The sequence below is a fragment of the Osmerus mordax genome, chromosome 16 (genome assembly GCF_038355195.1).
Source record: "Osmerus mordax isolate fOsmMor3 chromosome 16, fOsmMor3.pri, whole genome shotgun sequence".
Lineage (NCBI taxonomy): Eukaryota > Metazoa > Chordata > Actinopteri > Osmeriformes > Osmeridae > Osmerus > Osmerus mordax.
Genome location: NC_090065.1, coordinates 11,723,129 through 11,745,100, shown reverse-complemented (window position 1 = coordinate 11,745,100; position 21,972 = coordinate 11,723,129). Strand labels below are relative to the sequence as shown.

The window sequence follows — 21,972 nt, the reverse complement described above, 5'->3', positions numbered from 1 at the left end:
GATCGTTATCGTTTTAGGCCACAAAGCACGAATGTGATTTAAAGATTACATTTAAAAACAGTTTTGTTCAGATATAGCACATTTCCATAGGATGATTATTCTAAATTTCTTTTTATAATTTCGATTCTGATTGCTTGAATATAATACAATATGTCATACTGCTATACTGTTTTTCCCCTCTCTCCCTCTATGGGTCAAATGCTTGTTATCAAGTGTCTTCTTTAAATGTGCATTATGGTTTCAAACCTCTACTACACACCCTCAGATTATCAAATTTGTGTTTGATATAACAGATTGCACTTCAAGTTTTCCTTTTAATCTTCAATAGGGCTCAGATATTTTATACCACACCATCATGCCAACAACTGGTATTCAATCGGTTAAACAAAGTCTTTAATATATTTCTTCATGTTGTACTATGTATTACCTAATACAACTGAATAGGGGACATTGATTAAAGAGAAATTGATGGATGAAATAAGCAATCCATTGTCCTTTTAAGGGTTTGTCTGTGGCAGTGCTGGTAACATCAGTAGCTCCACTGTATTCCTGCAAGTGTAAGGTCTACATCATAGCAGCACAAATCCGTGGCACGGCTTTCTCTCTCTATTCCTCTCACCCCTCTTCAGTTCATCCATTTATCTTTCCTCAAATCTACACCGTATCTCTCTCATGTAAACAGATTCTATCAAGCCTTTGTACCGCAGAACTCACCTCAGAACTTCCATCAGTGCCATTGTCTGTGTCTGTCAGCAGGGGGGGGGGGGGGGGGGGGGGGGGAGTTTCAGATGGCCAGAGACTTAGATCCTCTCACTGCACCAGCCCAGCCCTGGGAACCAGCTCTGTAAACCATGAGGCGCTGGACGGTACAGTGCTTACAGTAAATAAACAGAAATATTTCCAATGTCACTTGTTGGTGACACATATTTACAGTACATATAGATAGGCCCTCTCTTTTTTTAAAGGTATTTGTGCAGGGATGTCAAATCAAGGCACTAACAGTGTGGAAGTGGATGGAACATTGGCATGGGCAACTGGTGCGACTGTCACCACACCTGGTAAGCTGAACCCTTTGGCGCGTATGTGATCTCAGACTGAACCCGAAGACAGAGGCTGAACTCCTCTTTTATCTTTGTAGAATAGTGTTTCCTTTCTCAGCCTTTCTGTGGTGAAAGGCTGTGTGTCACACCAGACAAGATAGGAGTAGTTTGTTTTCCCTTTAGCAATCATTTAGTTGGGATAAGGATTAGAATCACATTGATGTTCTTTTTATATACAAAGAACAATGAGCTTGGATTGGATTTATGCATTTGACTTAAAGGACTGCAGATTGTGTTGGGCACCACAGCTTCTGAAATATGATTAAAACTCAAAAACGATCAAATGGATTACATGGGTACTTTTCAACGGGTAGGCTATTACCTACATTCTATTAGGCATGATCAATTCATGTATTACTTAGCAGCCGTGTGGTCAACCTGATACCTGCAAATCCTCTCCACATTCTGTTTTCATGAGGGGTGGAAACCTGAACATGAGTGCTAATATATATATATAAATTATTATATACAGCCAGTCCTCTGCATGTTCAGGTTTTTCCTTGGGCGGGGAAATGAAAGCATTAGTGTTCATGTCTTAAAGAAAATCATGCTATATATATTTTTATTTACACCTGTGAACCAGAGTGACAGCACACTAAATTGCTATTTACTCTGGTTGTCAAGCCATCCACCAGAGGCATGCTGCAGCCGAACTCAATTACTGCTGCCATACATACAGAGGAAACCCATAGCCTGCCTTTAAATAACAGTAGTGAATAGAATCCAGACTTGTTTTGCTGTTCTGTGATTAAAGTGGAGGAGACTACATGAGGGAATAAAAAAAAAAATTGTGAGCAGTTAGGAACCGAGGAACAGGAAAAAGGCCATAACACAGCCTATTTATTACACAGTTTATAATATAATTAATGTAATTTAGGTTTTGGTCTATCCAGTGTGTTTTCCACCCTAGAACAACATTTGCCCCTACTTTTAAGAAACCTTTAGAGCCAGCTACAATAATTATCATGAAGAAAGTGCCTTAACACACTTCTGATAGACTAGGATTATCCAGACCTACTGCTGTGCTTGGCCTGGTTGGCTTGCAACAGTCAAGAATCAGCCGTGGTCACATGACTCAGGAGGCGGTACTGCTGTGTTCACCAACCAGTAGCAGTGAACGTCAATCAGAACTCCATGGAAAATGCAAAGGGAACACGAATAACGGTACGCTACAATTTTATGGTGATGATAACCGCGTTTACGCCAAATAGGCTAAGCGTGCCGTGTACAAATAGATGCACATAGCAACAGAAATTGGAGAGGTGTTTGCGAAACGCTACGAAAACGAGCGGTCCACCATTGTCTGCATAGAATTTAGGATGGCCTGGATGTGGAAGGTAAGTCTGGGTTCATAGGCAATGTGCCAAAATACGCTATCAATTATGTGTACGAACAAGGTACTAGCGTACACTATGGTTTTGTTTATCATTGAATGTATCCTCAAGTCACATGCTGTGTCTACCGTCATACCCCTCTAATGAACGTTCAATAATAGTCAATGTGAGGCGCGTCTGTACGTTTGGCTATAGCTACCTATTTTGGTTCCCTTGTTAAACCAGACCATTCTTCGGTAAGAGAATACGAGTTTTTTAATTGGGAGGCCATACGTGTGACGTTGTTGGCCACTTTCCATCTTTCGAGTTATTCACCAAGTAGCATTGTGCTCATTGAATGGTATATTACTTTTGTGTGCGTGGAATGCCGGCCAAAAACCTGAAGTGATCATGCAAAATAAACTCATTGCTAAAAAGTTTTTTTGTCGGTCATACAAAACCTCCTTTCAGAAAACCAAGTGACGCATGGCTCAGTGATCTACCTAACATCGGCAATCATCAATACCATTGACGGCAATGTGTGCAAAGTTTCTGCAACTCAATACAGAGAACAAACTTGGGAGTTCTCTTCAACAAATCCCAAATAACTAACTCCACCACGAGCCAATCCTACCGAAATATATTTGTGGAAAGTGTTGACATAGTTCAATTGTTTGCTTGTCTTTCATTCAGCTCATCCATTACAACTGTGAGTGAATATGAATGGGCTTCTCTGATTACCTACTTCAACAAAACTGTACATGGGGCATTTTTTGTTAGTTTTAACCCCTTCACAACACCAACGCCTCAATAAATTTGTTACACAGCTTTTAGTAACTAGCTATTATTACTGCATACAACAGACCTACCCAGAGGCTACCCAGAGTCTTTCTCTCTATTTATGATTGAGTTTAAATCAATTGTGAGGTGAATGTTGAGTGCTATAGTGAGGGCTTCCTGTTCCAGACACTTCCTGGCTGTTTTCTACCTTTTCCTCCTTTGTGTTTCAGCAGAGTGAGCAAATTGTTCAAGAATGACCCGGTACAGTTTTGAAGACTGTCTAATTTATCAATGTTAGTAATAGTCAACAACAATTGTTAAAGCATTGACAAATACCACAATACTATTACCCAGGGTTTTTGGAGTAGATTGTCGAGACAGAAGATTTAACCATGACCTACTTAACTGGAATATTTTTGCAATAGCCACAAACCAGATGTCACACTATACATTAATGTTTTCTTGGAAACGTTACCCTACTAATAGCTTATGCATAGCTTATGCATTTAAAACATCAATATTGAATGCCATCAGATGAGCTAATCTGTTTGAAATAAATTGTGATTACGTAAACATTTATAGATGACAGCAGTTTGATTTAATTTCATCCATGTTATTACAAGACACTGACAACAAACAGTCACAATCTTGGGGAATTTGTCCCATTTTATACATCTCCTCTTTAAACCTTATTTAGCCAACATGCTAACACTAAGCATGTGTCTGCTTTGTCATGCTAATGTAACCTACATCTGCCTTCACTCTACCTGGGCCAGATGGGGCAGGATAGATGGCTAGGCTAGCTCAGCTACCAGTATCCCAAGGAGATCACCTTCTCCTCAGCGCGATACGCTTGCTCAGGGGCCAGTCCAGGAAGTTAAGGAAAACATATTGAAGCAACAGGGTGTTATGATTTAGGTAATGAAAATAAACCCAAATTGACATGAAATAAAATACAAATATTTATCTAAATGAGCAGACAAAGTCATTTCCAGATGCAACAATAAAGGTTATTTATATCTCAAGTTTATGTTAGCATAGGGTTACGGGATGGGAGTGCGGATCATTCGGCCGGTCGGCCTCAGTTCTTATTTTAACTACCAGACCAATCTGTTGCAGTGCTGGCTCCACAGATGCAGTTGAGACCAAGTCTGCCGGGGATTAGGTCACACCGTAGGGGGATTAACTGTGACCTCTCAACACTCCACTCTCCAATAAGACTTTAGATCCCAACTGCGATAAAAGCAAAGTGCCATGCAGTGCATCAACACAATCTTGTGTTCCCAATAGGAGCAAAGATGGGTTGTGGAAGGGAGTATCATCTTGAGACAGAGGAAGATACCTGAGGGGTTCTTGTCAAAGCTACTGTTGTTAAACTAAATTGGAGTAAATGGGTAGATCTAACCTGTTGTAAACCAGTAAAGTGTGACTTAAAGAAAACAGTTGGCATTAAACTAGCTACACTTGATAAATAATCATGCTGCTTTAGTAATACGCTTATTGGAGACCTGGGTACCAGTCACCATTTCCAGACTGTCGGAATTTGACTTTTGAGTAATCTGTTGTCTGGAGTGCTTAGTAGACTGTCTGACATGGAGTAGATTTAGAGGATATAGGGATTGTAGTTGTCTCTTAGATCGTAGATCCCATGACAGTAGATCCTAGACGATTTAATGTTTGTCCGTAAACATTGGTGATCCCTTCCAAGACGTCTTTTCATAGAAGCAGACGAGCCCTCAACAGGATTTACTGAGTAATTCACCGCTGGATTAGGGAAGTTCCTAGCAAATCATATTGGCACGTTTGGCTTTGAACATGGGGCAGTCGGAAGCTTAGAAAGAAGGAGGTGGCAGTGGAGACTTTACATGTTTAATGCGGATACCTCCTGTAGGTCTTGGCACACAGGATGACATGGCCTCTGTAATTCCTGTGTTGGGGTTTTCCCATCCTAATCAGCAGTCAAACAGGCGGTGAGGTGGCAGAATCCCATGGGCCGGCTCCCCGGATGATGACTGATCTCTGGTACTGTGCGGCGTGTCCTGTTCTCTCCACGCTCTGCCCTTGAACCAGGCCTGCAAACAGGCTGAAAAATCTGAGTAATTGTATTTAGTGTTGTAGTAACCACAAGCCCCTGGGCCTTGTCTAGGGTAATAGCTCCATCGAGACCGGCTTTTTTACTGCCTTGTCAACTTCTGTATTTTCATACAGGCTGAAATAATGAGTTCCGTTGGGTGATTCACAGAGGTTTCGTATACTTTGTCCCCTACATGCTGCGATCCTGACTTCAAAAATGACACATGGTAGAATGAGACACATAGACAGACAGAAATGAATGAGAGAGATAACTTTAAGGGTAGCCTAGGTCTTAGTATGAAGTGAGTGGGTGTCACAGAGCCCTTCCCTAGGTACACAGGTCCATAGGTCTACCCTATGGTTATTGCACCCCAAGGGAGGCTAATGGAGGCATGGCTTGGGTTTGGTTCTTTTAGCCTGATGCTCTGAGATGTTTAGTTTAAATTACTTCTATCTGAGCGAGGATCTTTATTGAAAATGAGTTTGCCTGAACTCCTTGCTTTTATTTACAACAGCATCTCAAAGTTGAATTGCCTGACTCATTATGGAAAAGAGACCACCCTGCATGTGTTCATTTCATTACTGCCGTTAGGACTCAAGTTCACACTGAGATCCTTGTTGTAATAATTTTTTCAGTTGCTAGTTTGTCTATGCAGATTTTCATATTCAGCTTTTATTGATTTTGCAGTGCAGGTGGATGTGGGTGTTGTTGTTGTGTACTGCAGCTGGTGGCCCTCCTCTTGGGGACGGGGGGCTCATCTCCCTCCTCTGTCACCAGCAGCACTGCAAACGTTCAGTGAGTCGACTTTCACATCCATTGTTGCTATGACCAATATGGCCACCTGTAAATCTGCCAGAAGGCCTCACAGATGTTACAGTCTGACTTGGAGTGCTCAGGAGTTCAACTGATCCAGTAAAGTCATTTATAGCTGTTTTAGAATTGAGAGATGATGGCAGTGTCCAGGATTCTGTGGGAGTTTGTTTGGTCTTCTCACTTTCGCTGATTCCAAAGTCTGCTTTCGTACATACCAAACATTTCCTCTCGTCTTTAGTTTGTTGACTCATCATACAGTAAGAACTCTCTCGAACAGGGGTGTCAAACTCTGGCCCACGGGCCAAATCTGGCCCGTAATTATATTTGGCCTGCAAGATAATATCACATTTCTATTTGAGCTGACCCGCCGGTAATGCAGTGGTGGCTGTCAGGGCCAGCAAGGCCTTCTCTGCTAGCCTAAACACTATCAGAATCACTGACTTGTGTTTTTATACATTTTTCTTTTGGAAATGCATGGCCCGCCACTGCTGTAACGCATGCACCGCTAATACTATAAATCCCAGAATGCTTTGCTAGTGCCTTGGCGCATCAAGACCCGCAAGCATCCCCTCCTCTGTTTTCATTCATTTGCAACCTCATGCTACCAGTCACCTCGGGCAGATGTCAGACACCCCTCCCAAAAAACGGCCAAACGGAAGGCGGAAAACAGGAGCTTTCTAGATAGGTGGGAGACCTATCTAGAAATCTGCATAGACAAACTAGCAACTGAAAAAATTATACAACAGAATATCTGTTCACCACCGTAAAGGACTGACCTGTTTGTCTTGTGTGCGGAGCCAACGTGGCTGTAACGAAAGAATATAACATAAGAATGTATGAAACGAAACACCACCAAGTACAAGGACCTTGACATAAAGCGGAAGAGCCAGAAGGTAGAGGAGATGAAAAGAAGTTTGGTTTCACGACAGACTATGTTCACAAAGGCCACATCACAAATTGAAGCTGCTGTAACGGCTAGCTTTATTGTGGCAGCTGCAGAGATCACAAAATGAGCCCGACCCTTTACTCCAATAAATATGAAATCTGGCCCGTGACTTTGTCCCAGTTTTTAATTTCTGCCCAATGTGTATCTGAGTTTGACACCCCTGCTCTAGAACTTTCATCCTCCTTTTTAGCTCAGAACTTGTGTCGAATTATATTTAAATCCGAATGAACATTTAGACTGTTCTGTCTTCCCCTTTGTGCTACCCAAATGCAATTTACATAACCCAGTTAAACATTTGAAAAAAAGATTGGACATATTTTCTTTATCTAGGATACCAAAATAGTTTGTTTCGTAAAGTTTACGCTTTGACTTTCATTTGACTTAGTAGTTGTGGTGTAGTGTCTACAGTGAAGGTCCTATGGCAGTCTTCTTCATTCTACGGCCTGTGTAAGGATTTGTTCTTATTGCTGTTGCTTAGTTATGAGCAACACTGTGAAATAAAAAAAAGCATTGACTACACATGGGCTTTGGTACCTTCCAGAAGTGAAGTCCCTTTGGGATGTACAAAATGTACAAAAAACTATATCTGTATAGCATCATAAGAATATTTTGTTTGATTTGTTTGTAAGTTTTGTCACCTGTTAGATATTTTATTAGTTCATGGAATTAGGCTGGCACTCACAGTAGATGTTATTCAGATTCTTTGTGAGCAGTGACAGTGTGTTCTTAAGAAGCCCATTCTGTCAAAGATCCCTCTCGTCTGAATAACAATATATTGTGTTCCTTTTACCTGATTTGGGTCTCAGTATGCTCAACATTAGCCTTGACCCCTTTATAGCTCTCCTCAGTTTGAATGAGGATAATCTCTGTTATCACTGGCAGTGCTGGTGTCAGGGCTGATAAGCAGTGGGCACTATCGAACAGTCCTGGTTTGGAGGTTCAGGCAGGAAACACCAAATACTAAATGTCAGCAATCTTGCATTCTCATCGGGTCAACCGAAATGGATTTCTACTGATCGATCACATTTTTTTTCTTTCTCAGCCAGAGATCCCCATAGCCTGGCTCCGCCCTCCTACATACTTCTACTCAATATTCATTTTCCTTCAGTACATCTCTGTACAAATGAAATTTACGAGAGTCTGGTAGGACCAGGCTAACCTCCCCACTACCTTTGGCCTCAAATTGTGAATGCCCGGTAGGCCTACTTTGTGGTCATCTCTCTATCTCTCCGAAATGTTCAATTTAAGTGAGGTTTGCTTTTACTATGCCATAGACCAGGGGTACTCAATTAGAAACCCAAAAGGTCCACTCACCAAATTTCCATTCAGTCCAGGGTCCTGAACAGTGATGGTTTATTTTTCTGGCCCTTGCAAGTTGAAAACTTGCTTGGATCATGACTAAATTAGAATTTTGATTTTGGCTTCGGTCAAAATTGTATTGCGTCCGGGTCCAGATCTGGACCGGAGTCCGCCTATTGCAGGGGTGGGCAATAAATGTTTAGGCTACAAGGAGCCACATGAGAAACCTGAAATGTGTTGGAGGACCGCACCAATGATAACTTGAACTTAACTCTGCCCACTACTCATTTTCTCCCATTTTAAAAAGCAGTAGGCCTAAATATATATTTTGATTAGCTGCTACTGGTTATCAGAATATTCTGTAAATATTTATATAAATATATGAAGTTGTGGTGTAGGTCAAATTGGAAAATATTCCTATTGAAGTAATAAACAGTAAAAACAAAAACAATCGAGAGGGGCCAGCTGAGGTGGCTCGGGCATCTGATCAGGATGCCTCCTGGACGCCTCCCTGGTGAGGTGTTCTGGGCACGTCCCACTGGGAAGAGGCCCCGGGGAAGACCCAGGACACGCTGGAGGGACTATGTCTCTCAGCTGGCCTGGGAACGCCTCGGGGTCCCCCAGGAAGAGCTGGTGGAAGTGGCCGGGGAGAGGGAAGTCTGGGCCTCCCTGCTTAGGTTGCTGCCCCCGCGACCCGACGCCCGGACAAGCGGCAGATAACGAACGAACGAACAAAAACAATCATTACATCAGTGTTTCATTTTATTTTAACTCGTTAATCTTCACAAACACTGAAAATGTGTTTTTGCAGTATAAGATAAGATATACCTTTATTCGTCCCACAATGGGGAAATTCGGGCATTGCAGCAGCAAAGTGGACAGAAGTATACATACAATTTACAAAGTAAGTATGAGATATTATAAAAAAGATAACACAGTTGGAGACCAAATATAAATAAACCAATATAAATATTGCACAGTAGTTTGCACTTTAAGTGTGTCCATGAGTTATTTAGAGTGGTTGAGTCCTGTGTGTGTTTGTGTGTGTAGAGCAGTGCTGGTTGTACAGTCTCACAGCAGCAGGAAGGAAGAACCTGCGGTACGGCTCCTTCACACACTTAGGGTGAAGGAGCCGGTCCGAAGGAGCTGCTCAGTGCAGAGACAGTGTCCTGCATAGGGTGGGATTCATTGTCCATCATTGATGATAGCTTTGCTACCATCCTCCTCTCTCCCACCAACTGCACTGTGTCCAAGGGGCGTCCTAGGACAGCGCTGGCCTTCCAGTATGTTACAGATTATGCAATTGATCAACTTTCTACAAAAAGCAATACATGCATTTTTCAGTTCATTTTACTTCAGTGAGAGAAATCCAGTCTGGCTTGTGCTTGAACAAGTGCATAGAAGTCTGGTTGAGGTGTAGCCATGGGTAGGCCTGGGTAGGCACAGGTCTACCCCCAAAAAAAACATTTGATCTAAGGCCTACCCAAAAACAAAAATATATCCGAAAAATTATGCACCGGGTGCACATTCCAAAGTAAATAAGTAAAAAAACTGAAAAGATGCCTATCCATATTTTTCTAAGCCTACCCAAAAAGATTATTCTGCCTACGCCCCTGAGATTCGAAGGACAGCTGAGAGGTAACTAGCAACAATCAGCGGCCCGCGCCCACTTAATCAGTCAAGTTCTTGTATTTGTCCACTCTCTGTATCAACCTTTTGTTTTTTTTTAAGGGATAACCAACAGCTAATTCAGTGTCTCCTGTCGGTGAGGCTGCGTAAACGCAAATACGTAAATTGCCTGATCACTGTAGTCTTTCAGGTAGTCCTGAAAGACTACAGTGATCAGGCGATGTATATTACCTCACGCGGGCCGGACTGGGACAATGCATTCCAATATCTGGATTGTAAATTACAGTTGGAAAAGTAGAAGTTGAGTTTGGAATGTGGAGTTTGCAGTTTCGTTTCATGTAGCTTTGCAACCCTATTCTCGTGTGCTCAAAGTGATTCACAGTCTTGAGTCCTGACTGCCAAGCTCCTCGCCAGACAGTGGATGGCCATGGCAATTTCATCAGGCAAGGCTTGTCCTTGATAGGACCAATCTCTCCCGCTCTCAGCCATCTGTGTCACTACTTAAAAAAACTCCATCATCAGGATATGTTAAAGTGTCAGTCGCAGTCGTATTACTGTTGAAGCACCACTCATCTTTTTCTCTCTGGCCTAGTGCAGTTTACATTCTGGATTACTGGTGCTTATAACTGACAGCCTTGAATATTCAACCAAGTTGAACCCAACCGGACTACAGACCTCAGAGAGAAAGAGAGGAAAGAAACATTTATTATATAACTTTTGGGCTTTAGGGGATGAGTGTTAGTCTTCTCTCTGTGTTGTGAACCTCAGATTGGAGCAGATGGCGTGGTATGGAACCATTAACAGAACAAGCCGTCCTGAATCTCAGTAATCAGAGGAGGGAAACACTATGTGCGTCGCGTGGTCCACATTCTGTAATGTTGTTGGTGACAAGGTTTGACCCGGAGGCTTTCTGGGCCACTAAAACCATAAACCCAAGAGGAGACATTAGCAGATGAGAGGAAGCTCATAGCCAGTAAGGGAGGAATACAATTGCTTTAAGTGCTTCGTTTTAGGGAGGAGGAGAATGGGAGCGGTGTCCATCACTCACCAAGTATGACACAGTTTGACTGTGTCCAGGCTTTGTAAATTACAGCGTTTCATGCTTGGAGATTGAGACTCAAGGACACTTTATTCTCAAGGTGAGGTGTCCTTTCAAAGATCTCTGCAAGAAAGCAAAACAAAAGTATTTTTCTTTGTTTTTTCTCTCTCTGTAAGACAGCAGTAGTGAAGTATCAAACTTCACTTGGTCACATACTAAGTCGTTTTAAGAATGTATCAGAATTTAGGATTATAAAGGTATATTTATTACTTCTCACAGGGATAATTTTTCTTTTGATATCAGATTAACGTAAATCGAGGGTGGAGAAGGACTAACACATTCCACACGTACACACACCCAGAAACACACGTACACACACCGAAACACACACACACACAGAAACACACGCACAAACACACATACACACCCAGAAACACACACAGAAATACACAGAAACACACACACACAGAAACACACACACACTGCAGATTAATGAGTTATCTTGTCTTCTCTCAAAAGGAGTTCAAGGGGGAATCCAATCTGATCATTTCCCCCTGGTGAGAATACACATACACAAAGAAACAGACTTCTCCTCGTTGGCACCCGTCGTCTAAATGGTTTGCCATCATGCCACCAGGATTAGCGTTTTTGTGACCTGAATTAAGGGATTCTTTTTTCAGATGTCACCGTTGTTTGGGAGTGGTATTTATTCAGGTCAACTGAATGAGTTTAGGGAAATCATACAGACTGCAACAGAAAGATGCCACATGAGAGGAATGAAAAGGATAATTGCTAGTACTGAATATTTAATTTTTAAATCAAGGGTTTCTTATCCATCATCAAAGTAGTAAATCGTTTTTACATTTGCATTGAAATTCATTCGCAAATTGAGTCAGAAAGTAAACCTTGAAAATTCACCCCACAAACGTTGCTTGGTATGCAGTGCTTTCCAAGGAGCTGTAGCTGTTTGGCATTGTTCCTCTAACGATTACAGAGCAGAACTCCACAGATCCTTATAGGAGGTTCCACATCGGCCTCTCAGCTCTCTAATACACGCTGGAGAAGGGAAGCTGCACTGCTGTGTGAATGTGAGAAAGTGCACTGCTCCCTCTGCTGGCCTGAGCAGGAAGATGCCTGCATGTCCTGCAGAAACACTTTCCCACTTCTATTTCTCTCAGATGGGTTGCTCACACGTTTGTGTGGTTCCATTTTCTCACCACCTACTCTTATTAATATTTGTAGCTGTTGCATAGTTATATTTCTATCCACATTATTTGCATTCCATTTATACAAATGAAAAGAGAGTCATTTTGAAATACACCAAACGCAGTCGTGTTGCTCCAAGGACATTTTATATTACGCTCTATTTTTGGTTGAAACAATATTGCTGTAATACAGTGGAGAGATTATTAGATCTAAATCCACTTTATCACCAGTGTTTTTTTTCTTTATGTTCCTAGTTTTATTGCCTTGGAGAGCAGTGACACTTGAATTAAATTGTGGGGAGAGAGAAGGGCTTGGTAAATATTTTCTTGAATCCCTGATTAATTGAAATTGGATTTAAGTGCTCGCTGGACCATAGCGGCTGGAATAACGTCCCAGGAAAGTAGCGTTTTTGCATTGCAAATGTAATTTTCGGTTTCGTTATTACCCAGGAGACCTTTGTAAATAGCTACCAGATATGCTTTTTTCATGAGCCATTTTCTCCAGGTTGAGCTACTTATTATTTTAATTCCCCTCTGTGATTAGCTTCTTGAATTAAATATGTGCTCTCTGTTTACCAAGCCAAGTAGTAAGTCACTTTGAGATGCTTCATGTGTCATTCATGTAGGCTATGTTTTTGTTTACGGTTTTACGGTGTGATATTTAGTGGATGTATGACCATTTTGCTAGAAAGACATTTCGAGTTATTTTTTTTTAGGATAAAAAAGATGTTATGAATTAAGGCCATTGAATGCATGCATTGTTTCAAACTTAAGAAAGGGCTGATATGACCATTAAAATCCCCCTCATGGATCTTTCCCATAAAGCTCCTTATAAAACCCAGTCACACAGACAGACCAGGAGGGTCTGACTGAGAGAATGATTGTCTTCCTGTGTCCTGAGTTTCAATGATGCTCAGCTCCGAGCCTGAAAACAGAGATCAATACCTCAAAGGAGGAAGCTTTAGTGTCTCCGCGAACCTGCTCGGAGACAGTGGCCATTCCTCTTGGCTGCTGCTGGCTCTGGTTAGGAAACAATGCCTGGACGTGTTGCTACAATTATCAGGTGGCAGAGGAGTGTCTGTCACCACTACTGGTTGAGCTGATTCAGACCTTCCTCATTGAGCTGCTGTAGTGGCGGCCATCTTCTGCTCGTGTCCTGCGCTGCCCTTGTCCTCCCTCCCACTGTTTCCTCCTCTCAGACTAAAACCTCTCATGTGTTGAATGGTCCAGAACAGGACCAGGACAGTGATTACCGTGATGGATGTGGGGACGCGGAGCCGAGTCAAATGTCGCCTGTTCAGTCAGGGGAAGTTCATCTGCCACTCTGCCCACTCCACGACCTCAAATTGCCCCCCGGATGTTGTCACATCATTTCATAGTAATTTGCTGCCAGATTGAGGTTGAAGGAGGAAAAGAATTGTTATCTGTTTTCTGTTGATGCTTTTGCTGTAGACTTGTAGAGAGTGCTAAATGAGAATGGGAACAGGTAATATCTTAAGCAAAGTGCTGCAGCGCTATCTCAGTATAACATCTTTCAAGGATGCATTGTTGTTCACTTTTTGTCATTTGAATTCTTCTGTCGGTTTACAGAGGGAGGAACCATAACTTCCCTTTGCAAGTCGCATACTACTTAATCGAATATGGAGGCATTCAGTGTTTGTGTGGGGCGGACTGAATGTTCTCTCACAGATTTGTTTTGCATATATCATTGTTAGTGAGAAAAACACTCCAAAAGTTTGGTGCGGACTGAATGTTCTCTCACAGATTTGTTTTGCATATATTTCTATTTTGTTAGAGAGAAAAAAACATTCCAAAAAGGAAGGCAAATGAAGGTTAAAGGCTGTAGCCTCTTTGCAAGTATTTGCTGAGATCAAAGTCGCACGTGTTTTCTTGTCACGGATGGGTTGTAATGTCATGAAATAGACAGTGATGTAACATGTATGCAATAGGTAAAATGCGATCGTCTTGTCAGTGCAGTAAATGGTGTGTTTTTTCTCCTACCATCCCCCGTGTTTGATCTTCCTCTGTGAAGCCAAGGCAACCTCCTGAGACTTGTGATGTTGGAGATCAGAGCTGGAAGGGAAGGGAGTTTGGCTTGACAGACACCCCATTATTCCACTGTAGATCGAATCCTTTTGCCATCAGATAGCTTCAAAGAATCTTAGTAATGCCACACTTTTTTCAAAACCCGCCGTTTCTCCCCTGAGCAACTTTGGAGTGGCGCGCCGCGAACATTTCACGGGCCGTTGTTGCCCGTGTTCACGGCTGCGTCTGTGTTGGCGATAACATATCTATCATGGCGCTTGGTTTATGATGCAGTACAGTATGCAGGTCCTTTGCAAACTGATTGCATTTCCCCCTATCTCTCTCTGCTGTCCCGTGTGCATCGATCTCGGTTCCTCATCCTGCCAGGAGCATGGAGATCCTCACGCAGACCGGTTTGGCCTCGGTCTGCTTAGCTGCAGTATACATTTAGAACCCATCAGCACTCTTTCTCCACACTCATAATTCGTCCAACTTCCGGCCGATCAGTTTTCCGTTAAGCGACGGATCCGAAACTTGCCGGAGGCGCTGAAATGGAAAAGCGGGCGCTTGTATTTGCACACGGTGGCTGACTGTTAATCCCCTCTCTCTCATAAAGAAGGTGGGGCAACTGCGAGGCAGCGCTGGGTCAGCTCTTTCACAACTGCTCAAATATGCTCTATCTGATTCTGAATGCAGAGAGGCGAAGCGCCGGTGCATTGGAAAGGGGATTAAGAGTGTATTGGTGGGGGGGGGTGATGGATTTCCTCTACTTCGACTGCGCTGCCATGGAAGGAATTGAACTGGGACCTTTACACCTGCTCTTTATGCTGTCGTTGTAGCAATAACAACAACTCATTGCACTGAGGAGGGATGGAGAACTTTGGAACGTTTCAAGGACTGAATGGCACTGGGCCGAGGCAGACCATGTTGTCTCACTGTCTTTCTTTTCCTTCTCAGAAGAAGTCGGTGATCGTCACCAGCCTGATAGCGGTGGTGTCGCTGTTCGTGGTGGTGGTGAACTACTCGGAGAAGCCTTACTTCCTCCTGCAGCCTGTCTTCGGCCATAGCTTCAGCAGCCGCTGGATGTTCTCCAGACAGCCTCACAAACCTCACCTGGGCTACGTCAGCATCCCCAAGCAGGAGGTGAGAGGAACGCACACACACACACACACACACACACACACACACACACACACTCATACGCACAAACACACAGCTGCTCACACACACATGTTCCCATACAAACACACAGCTCCTCACACGAACACACCTGCACACACACATAACAAAGCAAAGCAGTACACACACACAGCTGTGCTACAGGTACATATAACACACACAGACACACACCTAATACAGCCATGGCTCATAACCTTTCATTAACTGGAGACTCATATTTGATTCATAACCTCTGACTAGTCGGTGCCTCGCTATGGCAGTAAGTAAGCGATCTGTAATACAATGCCACAGCAATACGACCAAATACATTCTGCTTTATTCATTACATGCGTTATTGTGGATTTGCAAGGGTGCTATTTGATGTCTCTGGTGTGTATTATTCTTTAGAAATTCCAAACCTCCATGTACATGTGCTCCAGATCTTTAAACATCAAACAGCTCGGGGATACGTGTTCCCCGCACAATTTATGGAAATGAAAGTATCAAAGGAGTTCAATTCCGAGCACGAGAGAGGGAACATGCTCGGTGAGTGAGTGGATTTGCATTGCGTCCATAGCCAACAAATGTGAGTTATTTGCGCCACGAAACAAACAACACGTATGCTTCGTCTACCCACAGGCCCAGATGCGATTTAACATTTTGAGATGCAGTGGATTAAAGATAGCATACTCCCTGGTTGGAGCGGCTGTAAATCCAGGGTGTCTTATTGTTTGCCCTCTTCTTTAATGGATAGAGGATGTATGATATTCGCCAGGCCTGTATGGGAAGATTGATGTGAAATGTGGCTCTCCGCCACTGGAGGGTTCCATACAACAGGGGCCCAGAGGCAATCACACATTACAGCCATCATCCCAACATCTTCACCCCTTTCTGGGCCAGGACAAGCCCAGACAAGCCTGCTTTAAATCACTTTGCGCCTGGCCCCTGTGGATGTTTATGTAAATCGTATTAAAGATTGGTAGGATCTATCGATGCAGGTCTCCACTCTCTCTCTCTCTCTCTCTCTCTCTCTCTCTCTCTCTCTCTCTCTCTCTCTCTCTCTCTCTCTCTCTCTCTCTCTCTCTCTCTCTCTCGCTCGTGCTGTCTCTCTCTCTCAATCTCACTTTCTGTCTCTCCTTCAGTTCTCTAGTGCTTTCCTACAGAAAACGAGAACAGGCAGTGAGTGGTGTGAAAGTTAATGCCAGCAACAGCAGTCTTACATATGCCTGCTGAATCATTAATGAGCCTGGAGTGTTGTAGAGTTTGAGTTAGAGTGATGTCCTTGTGTCAGGTGTCATAAGTGATTAGGCTGGTGTGAAAGGCTGACTGTGTAAGACACCATCAGTCAGTAAGCAGGCATTCATACTTCCTCAGCAGAATTGGGATCCAGTGGACAATGAGGTGCATCTTGCCTCACCCTATGTGGTGGGGGGATGTCACACAAGGGGCTTTGCCATGCTATTCTCCCATAATGCATCAGGAGCACGGTGCCTTCTCATCCCGCTGATTTGATTGAAACTGTCTATCAGGCTGACTTATTGTTCTAACTCCACATTTCATGAGTAATTGCGTACATTTGTCTTTTCCAAAAACCCCTGCATACCGGCTAGGTCCTTCACTGACTGTGACAGAAGTTCAATATTTCCATTTAGACTTCAAATGGTGAGATCCAGTGATTTGAAATGTAAACAATGGATAAAAAATGAAATCAAAAACCCATTTGTCGGATTTCTTGGATGGCAGTTTCGATGAGAAAACACTGCAAACATTCGCAATGACCTCTCAATATTATGAAAATTCAATCCTATTCGCATTTAAAAAGTGCATTTAGATTCTATTTTCCGTTTGAACACTTATTTGACATTCCACACCGATAATGCAACTGAAATTACATTCATTTAATTGGATAAATCTGTATGGGGCACCATAAGGGAGCCTTGCACAACAGCACTGGGATCATCCATGTATGAACTACCCAGCATTAATGAATCATGCTTTAAAACAGCCTAATGAAACTCATGGTTAAGTGTGTCTCCCAAAACCATTTAATATTGAGGCTCATGTCCTCTTTGTTAAGTATGCTGTCATAACATACCCAACTTTTTTTTATAACGTAAAGACTTGGGGGGGGGGGGGGGGGGGGGGGGGGCTTTGCATTTGGGGTTAGATTTTCATGCTTGCTTATTACTGAGAGCGTAATTTGGGATTTCTAAACTGACGCTGGATTGTAATGCCAAGTCGGAGTGGCCTATTCAACCTCCCTTCGCTCTGCAGCTGGAACATATCTCACACATCCCAAGAATGTCATGCTTTCTCAATGCCATGCCATTGATCCGTACTGCATGCATCCGGTCAGTTTAAATCCAGGTAATTGCAAGACTGCCAGCAAGATGAAGTGACTGGGCCGGGAGGCGGGCCCAGCAGGGCGTGCTCCCTGCCTGCCAGCGCTCCCACAGGCCCCCGGACAAGCTCATCTATATGTGTGAGAGGTGTAGGAGATGGAGTTATGAGAGGACCAGTCTGAGGGGAGAGCTGCGGCTAATGGAGGCTTCGCTGACAGCTCAAGGCTCCCGTGATGGGTGTCTCCAGTCTCCAACCACCAAGTCAATGAAAGAGTCCGGCCCAGACAAACGTTCTATTCAACCTTGAAATCCTTCTTGCAGGCCCCATAATAACTGGAAATCAACAGTGTGCAAGCTTTCCTTTGTGCGACACAGGAGGATGCGTGACAGATGATAGTACACACAGTGGACGTCTTAAACCTCAGAAGGCACTTACCGTAATGCACACAGCGCTATCGATTATCTGGAGTGCATGCGGTTTGGTAACATAGCAAGCCGGCGTCCTTAATGTGAATAACAACAGTCTATCCTCATTTCCGACCTCCCTTAAATTCATTTATGACAACGAAAAAGCATGTTAGCTTCCGTTAAATAAACCCACATCTCATCGTCAGTGTGGGGGTGCATGCTCTCGAAGTCAAAGAGCTTTGGCAGAATTTAGACTGATGCCGCCACTGCAAGTTGAGTTTGAGTTGAATCCCCTTGCTTCCGTCGAGGGAGAACAGATGACACGATCACAATCCCTGTTGTGATCCCGATGTGCTCTGAAGTGCATACCCAGTGCATTGTCCCTTTATCTCTTAAAAGCAACCTCACTTCCAGATCAACCTGCAAAGCGAAAACGGACAGGTGTCTCCAGCATAATCCCCCATCGACAATGTCTATTCACAATGCGAAATCGGTATATAAAAAAATCATACGGGCGATGAGATACTAATCATTACATTTGCATTTAGTCATTTAGCAGACGCTCTTATTCAGAGCGACTTACAGTAAGTACAGGGACATTCCCCCGAGGCAAGAAGGTGAAGTGCCTTGCCCAAGGACACAACATCATTTGGCACTGCCAAGAATCAAACCAGCAACCTTCTGATTACTAGCCCGATTCCCTAACCGCTCAACCACCTGATCCCTAACAGTATCTTCCCCTCTCGCTCCCCCTCAGCCCCTGAAGCTGCACTGTGACGTGTGCAGCATCGTGTCCAGCTCGGGTCAGATGCTGAGCCGGGCGGCGGGCCCCGACATCGACCGCTCCTCCTGCATCTGGCGCATGAACAACGCGCCCACGCGGGGCTTCGAGCCCGACGTGGGCCGCCGCACCACCCTGAGGGTGGTGTCCCACACCAGCGTGCCCCTCCTGCTGCAGAAGCCCCAGCTCTTCTTCGGCCAGGCCAACGACACGGTGTACGTGGTGTGGGGCCCGCTGAGGAACATGAGGACGGACGGGAAGGGCGTGGTGTACAACATGCTGCGGCAGGCGCTGGGCAACTACCCCGACGCTCGCATCTACGTCACCACCGAGGACCGGATGAACTACTGTGACATGGTCTTCAAGAAGGAGACGGGGAAGGACAGGTGAGCCCGGCGTCTCGTGGTGCGCGTCCGTGTCACAGGCCAACACTGTTGACTTGTTGTTGAGTGTGTCTGTGCTGTTTTTTTGCTGCGTTTAGGTCAACTCTTTTAGGGGATTAAAGGGCAGTGACGTGCATTTAGTATTAGTGTTACTTCAGATGAGCGGTGCGGTTGGGAGAGCGGGACTCTGTACTCGGTCGATCGGTGTGTCTTGACATGGTCGACCGAGCTGGCCTCGTTGTTGATACCTTCTCTCCAGCCTGCGCACGCTCCTGCGAACGCTTCCTCTTACTTTAGAAGCAATTTACTTAACAGCCCCTCTGGACTTTCATGCAGCACTGGAGGCCATTTTGAATGAGTCTCCTTGATGAAAACCCTTCAGATGTGCTCTAGTCTAGATATCAGCCAAACACATCAGGGAAATCAGGTTAATGACGTTACAAGCTTCGGGCAGGATTCTTCCCCCTTTTGCAGCAAGGTTCCGAGCTCCAGCGGCTGTTGTGGCTCACTGTAGGATCGCACAGACAAACCACACAGAAAACGGGATCAAATGTGCGTTTGAATATAATGATGAACCACAGCTGCGGTTGGTGTGCGTTGCTTCCCTGGGAGATGTCTACAAACCAGGCAAGGGAGGAATGGGGGGACCGCATCAGCCCCGAGATATAGCCACATGCTAAGCGCTAACTATATTGTCTCGCCAGTCCCCATGAGTTTAGCAGGTGGTTAACACAGGGATGACAACCCCACCTGGTACCAGTAGAGATGGCAGCCGCCTGTCTCAGACTCACTAGCATTCAGACCCACAGACCTCTGCTTCTCCACGGCTCCCACACGTCGTTAGAACCTTTACGAAACCCCTTTAAGAAGATTAAGACGTACAACAAAGAACAAGAGTCAGGCATTTCATTTCAACTCCATTGTCACCATTTGTATTCGGCGCACGGTAGACCTGCTCCGGGTCTGAAACTCTCGTAAGCGCGGAATTAGGCTGCACATCTAAGGGAGATCAACTGCAGGGGTGCTCCTCAGTGTCATCTGGTCTCAGTCTTAATACTGTAGGTGACTAAAAAGCATGCTGTTAGAAAGTCTACCCGTTGCTCTGTCTGTCTGTCTGTCTGTCTGTCTGTCTGTCTGTCTGTCTGTCTGTCTGTCTGTCTGTCTGTCTGTCTGTGTAATATGTCAGAGATTTGGTCTGTGACGGTGTGTGCCAACTTGAAGAGTTCCAGTAATTAGAGTCCAGGGAGTCTGCTGCTTCCCGCCTCACAGATCCTTCCCCTGGCAGATAGCTGCCGTACCTTCCAACGCGGTGTGAAAGCGCTTGCGAACGAAGAAAAAAAAATCACTCGTCGCCAAAATAGAATGTGTGATTGGAGGAAGAGGGGGGGGGGGGTTCTGCAGCGTAAGATCTCCTCACAGCCTCACCCAGGCCTTATCCACTTAAGAAGAGCTCCCACACTTGATGTGCTGGTGAGGGACTCTCTCTCTCCTTGTCTGTCTGTCTCTCTCTTTGTCTCTCTTTCTGTCTCTCACTCTCCACCTTTTGTTTTGTTTCGTGTTCTGATTGTCTGCGAGTGTGTGTCGGCTACATTCACATCAACACTCGGCGCACAGCGCAGGAGATAATCATCAGGCTTGTTTGAGACGGGAGTGGATCGAAAGAGGCTCTAATGATCCCGAGAGCTGGAGGAACGCAGCGACGAAGGCTGCCCGCCTCAGCTGTCTGCCTACTGATCAAGCTCACTGGAGCGCTGGCTGCCTGCTATGATGCCTGTCTGGCTGGCTGCCTAGCCAGCTGTCTATGAAACCCAATCATTTACCGATAGGTATAAGCTGCAGCCAAGAGGAGTCTCTGTTTTCTCGTAATTGTCCACTAAACTTTTCCCGCCAGCGACTTGACGGATGATTGGTTGACGGATGGTTTGGTGTTCTGTGCTCAGGCAGTCGCGCTCTGTAGGTGCAGCGGGGATTGGCTGGGAAGAAGCTCTGGGGTCATCAGGCTCACAGACCTAGTTGTTGTTAGGGAGTGTTGCACCATATCTGCTCCGGTTAGTGGAGGTGGATAACACTGTTTAAAACAGAACCCTTTAATCACACTGTCACAACGCTGCCACCTGGGCCTGCTTGACCTGGGCTTGTGCTCACTCACTGATATCTGTTTTAGTGTGGGTGTGTTTGTGTGTGTCTGTGTGTGGGTGTGTTTGTGTGTGTCTGTGTGTGGGTGGGTGTATGGGTGGGTGGCCCAGGTGTGTGTACGAGCATGCATGTGTTATAATGAGTGTGAGTGTTTGTTCTGTTGGCCAGAACAGTGTTTTTCAGTATTCATTCAAGCCTGCCCATGAAGGGCATGCTTTCTGAATCAAACTAATAAAAACACATTGAAACTATTTAAAAACATGCGTCAACAGAGACGCTTAATAGATGCACCTTTTCGGGCCGGAGTGTTTTATCTAATTATGGAGAAATTCATTTAGCAATTAAATCACAGCTGTATTCAATCTATCTCTCTGAGTGAACTTTGTGAACTTTCACGTGTTCCATAAACCAAAAACGTCTGCCTAGTCAGTAGATACAGGACTTACATGTCCAAAAACATTCTATGTTTTCACACTACTGTCTTTTTTTCAAGTTGAATACAAATATTCATTCTGTCTGTAGTTTCTTTGTTTATAGATTC

General features: G+C 44.4%; 1 protein-coding gene across 2 annotated transcripts in view; it reads left to right on the top strand.

The window, feature by feature from the left end:
* Nucleotides 1–2,335: 2,335 nt before the first annotated feature.
* Nucleotides 2,336–21,972, top strand: part of st6galnac3 (ST6 (alpha-N-acetyl-neuraminyl-2,3-beta-galactosyl-1,3)-N-acetylgalactosaminide alpha-2,6-sialyltransferase 3) — a 29,133-nt gene continuing 9,496 nt past the window's right edge. Inside the window, exons 1-3 of one of the 2 annotated variants that reach the window (XM_067253645.1) lie at nucleotides 2,336–2,437; nucleotides 15,181–15,366; nucleotides 18,889–19,298. In XM_067253645.1, coding sequence (XP_067109746.1) covers nucleotides 2,336–2,437; nucleotides 15,181–15,366; nucleotides 18,889–19,298 — 698 coding nt within the window. Of the gene's footprint in view, nucleotides 2,438–15,180; nucleotides 15,367–18,888; nucleotides 19,299–21,972 lie in introns of those variants that run through there. The other variant, XM_067253646.1, reaches the window with a different exon arrangement.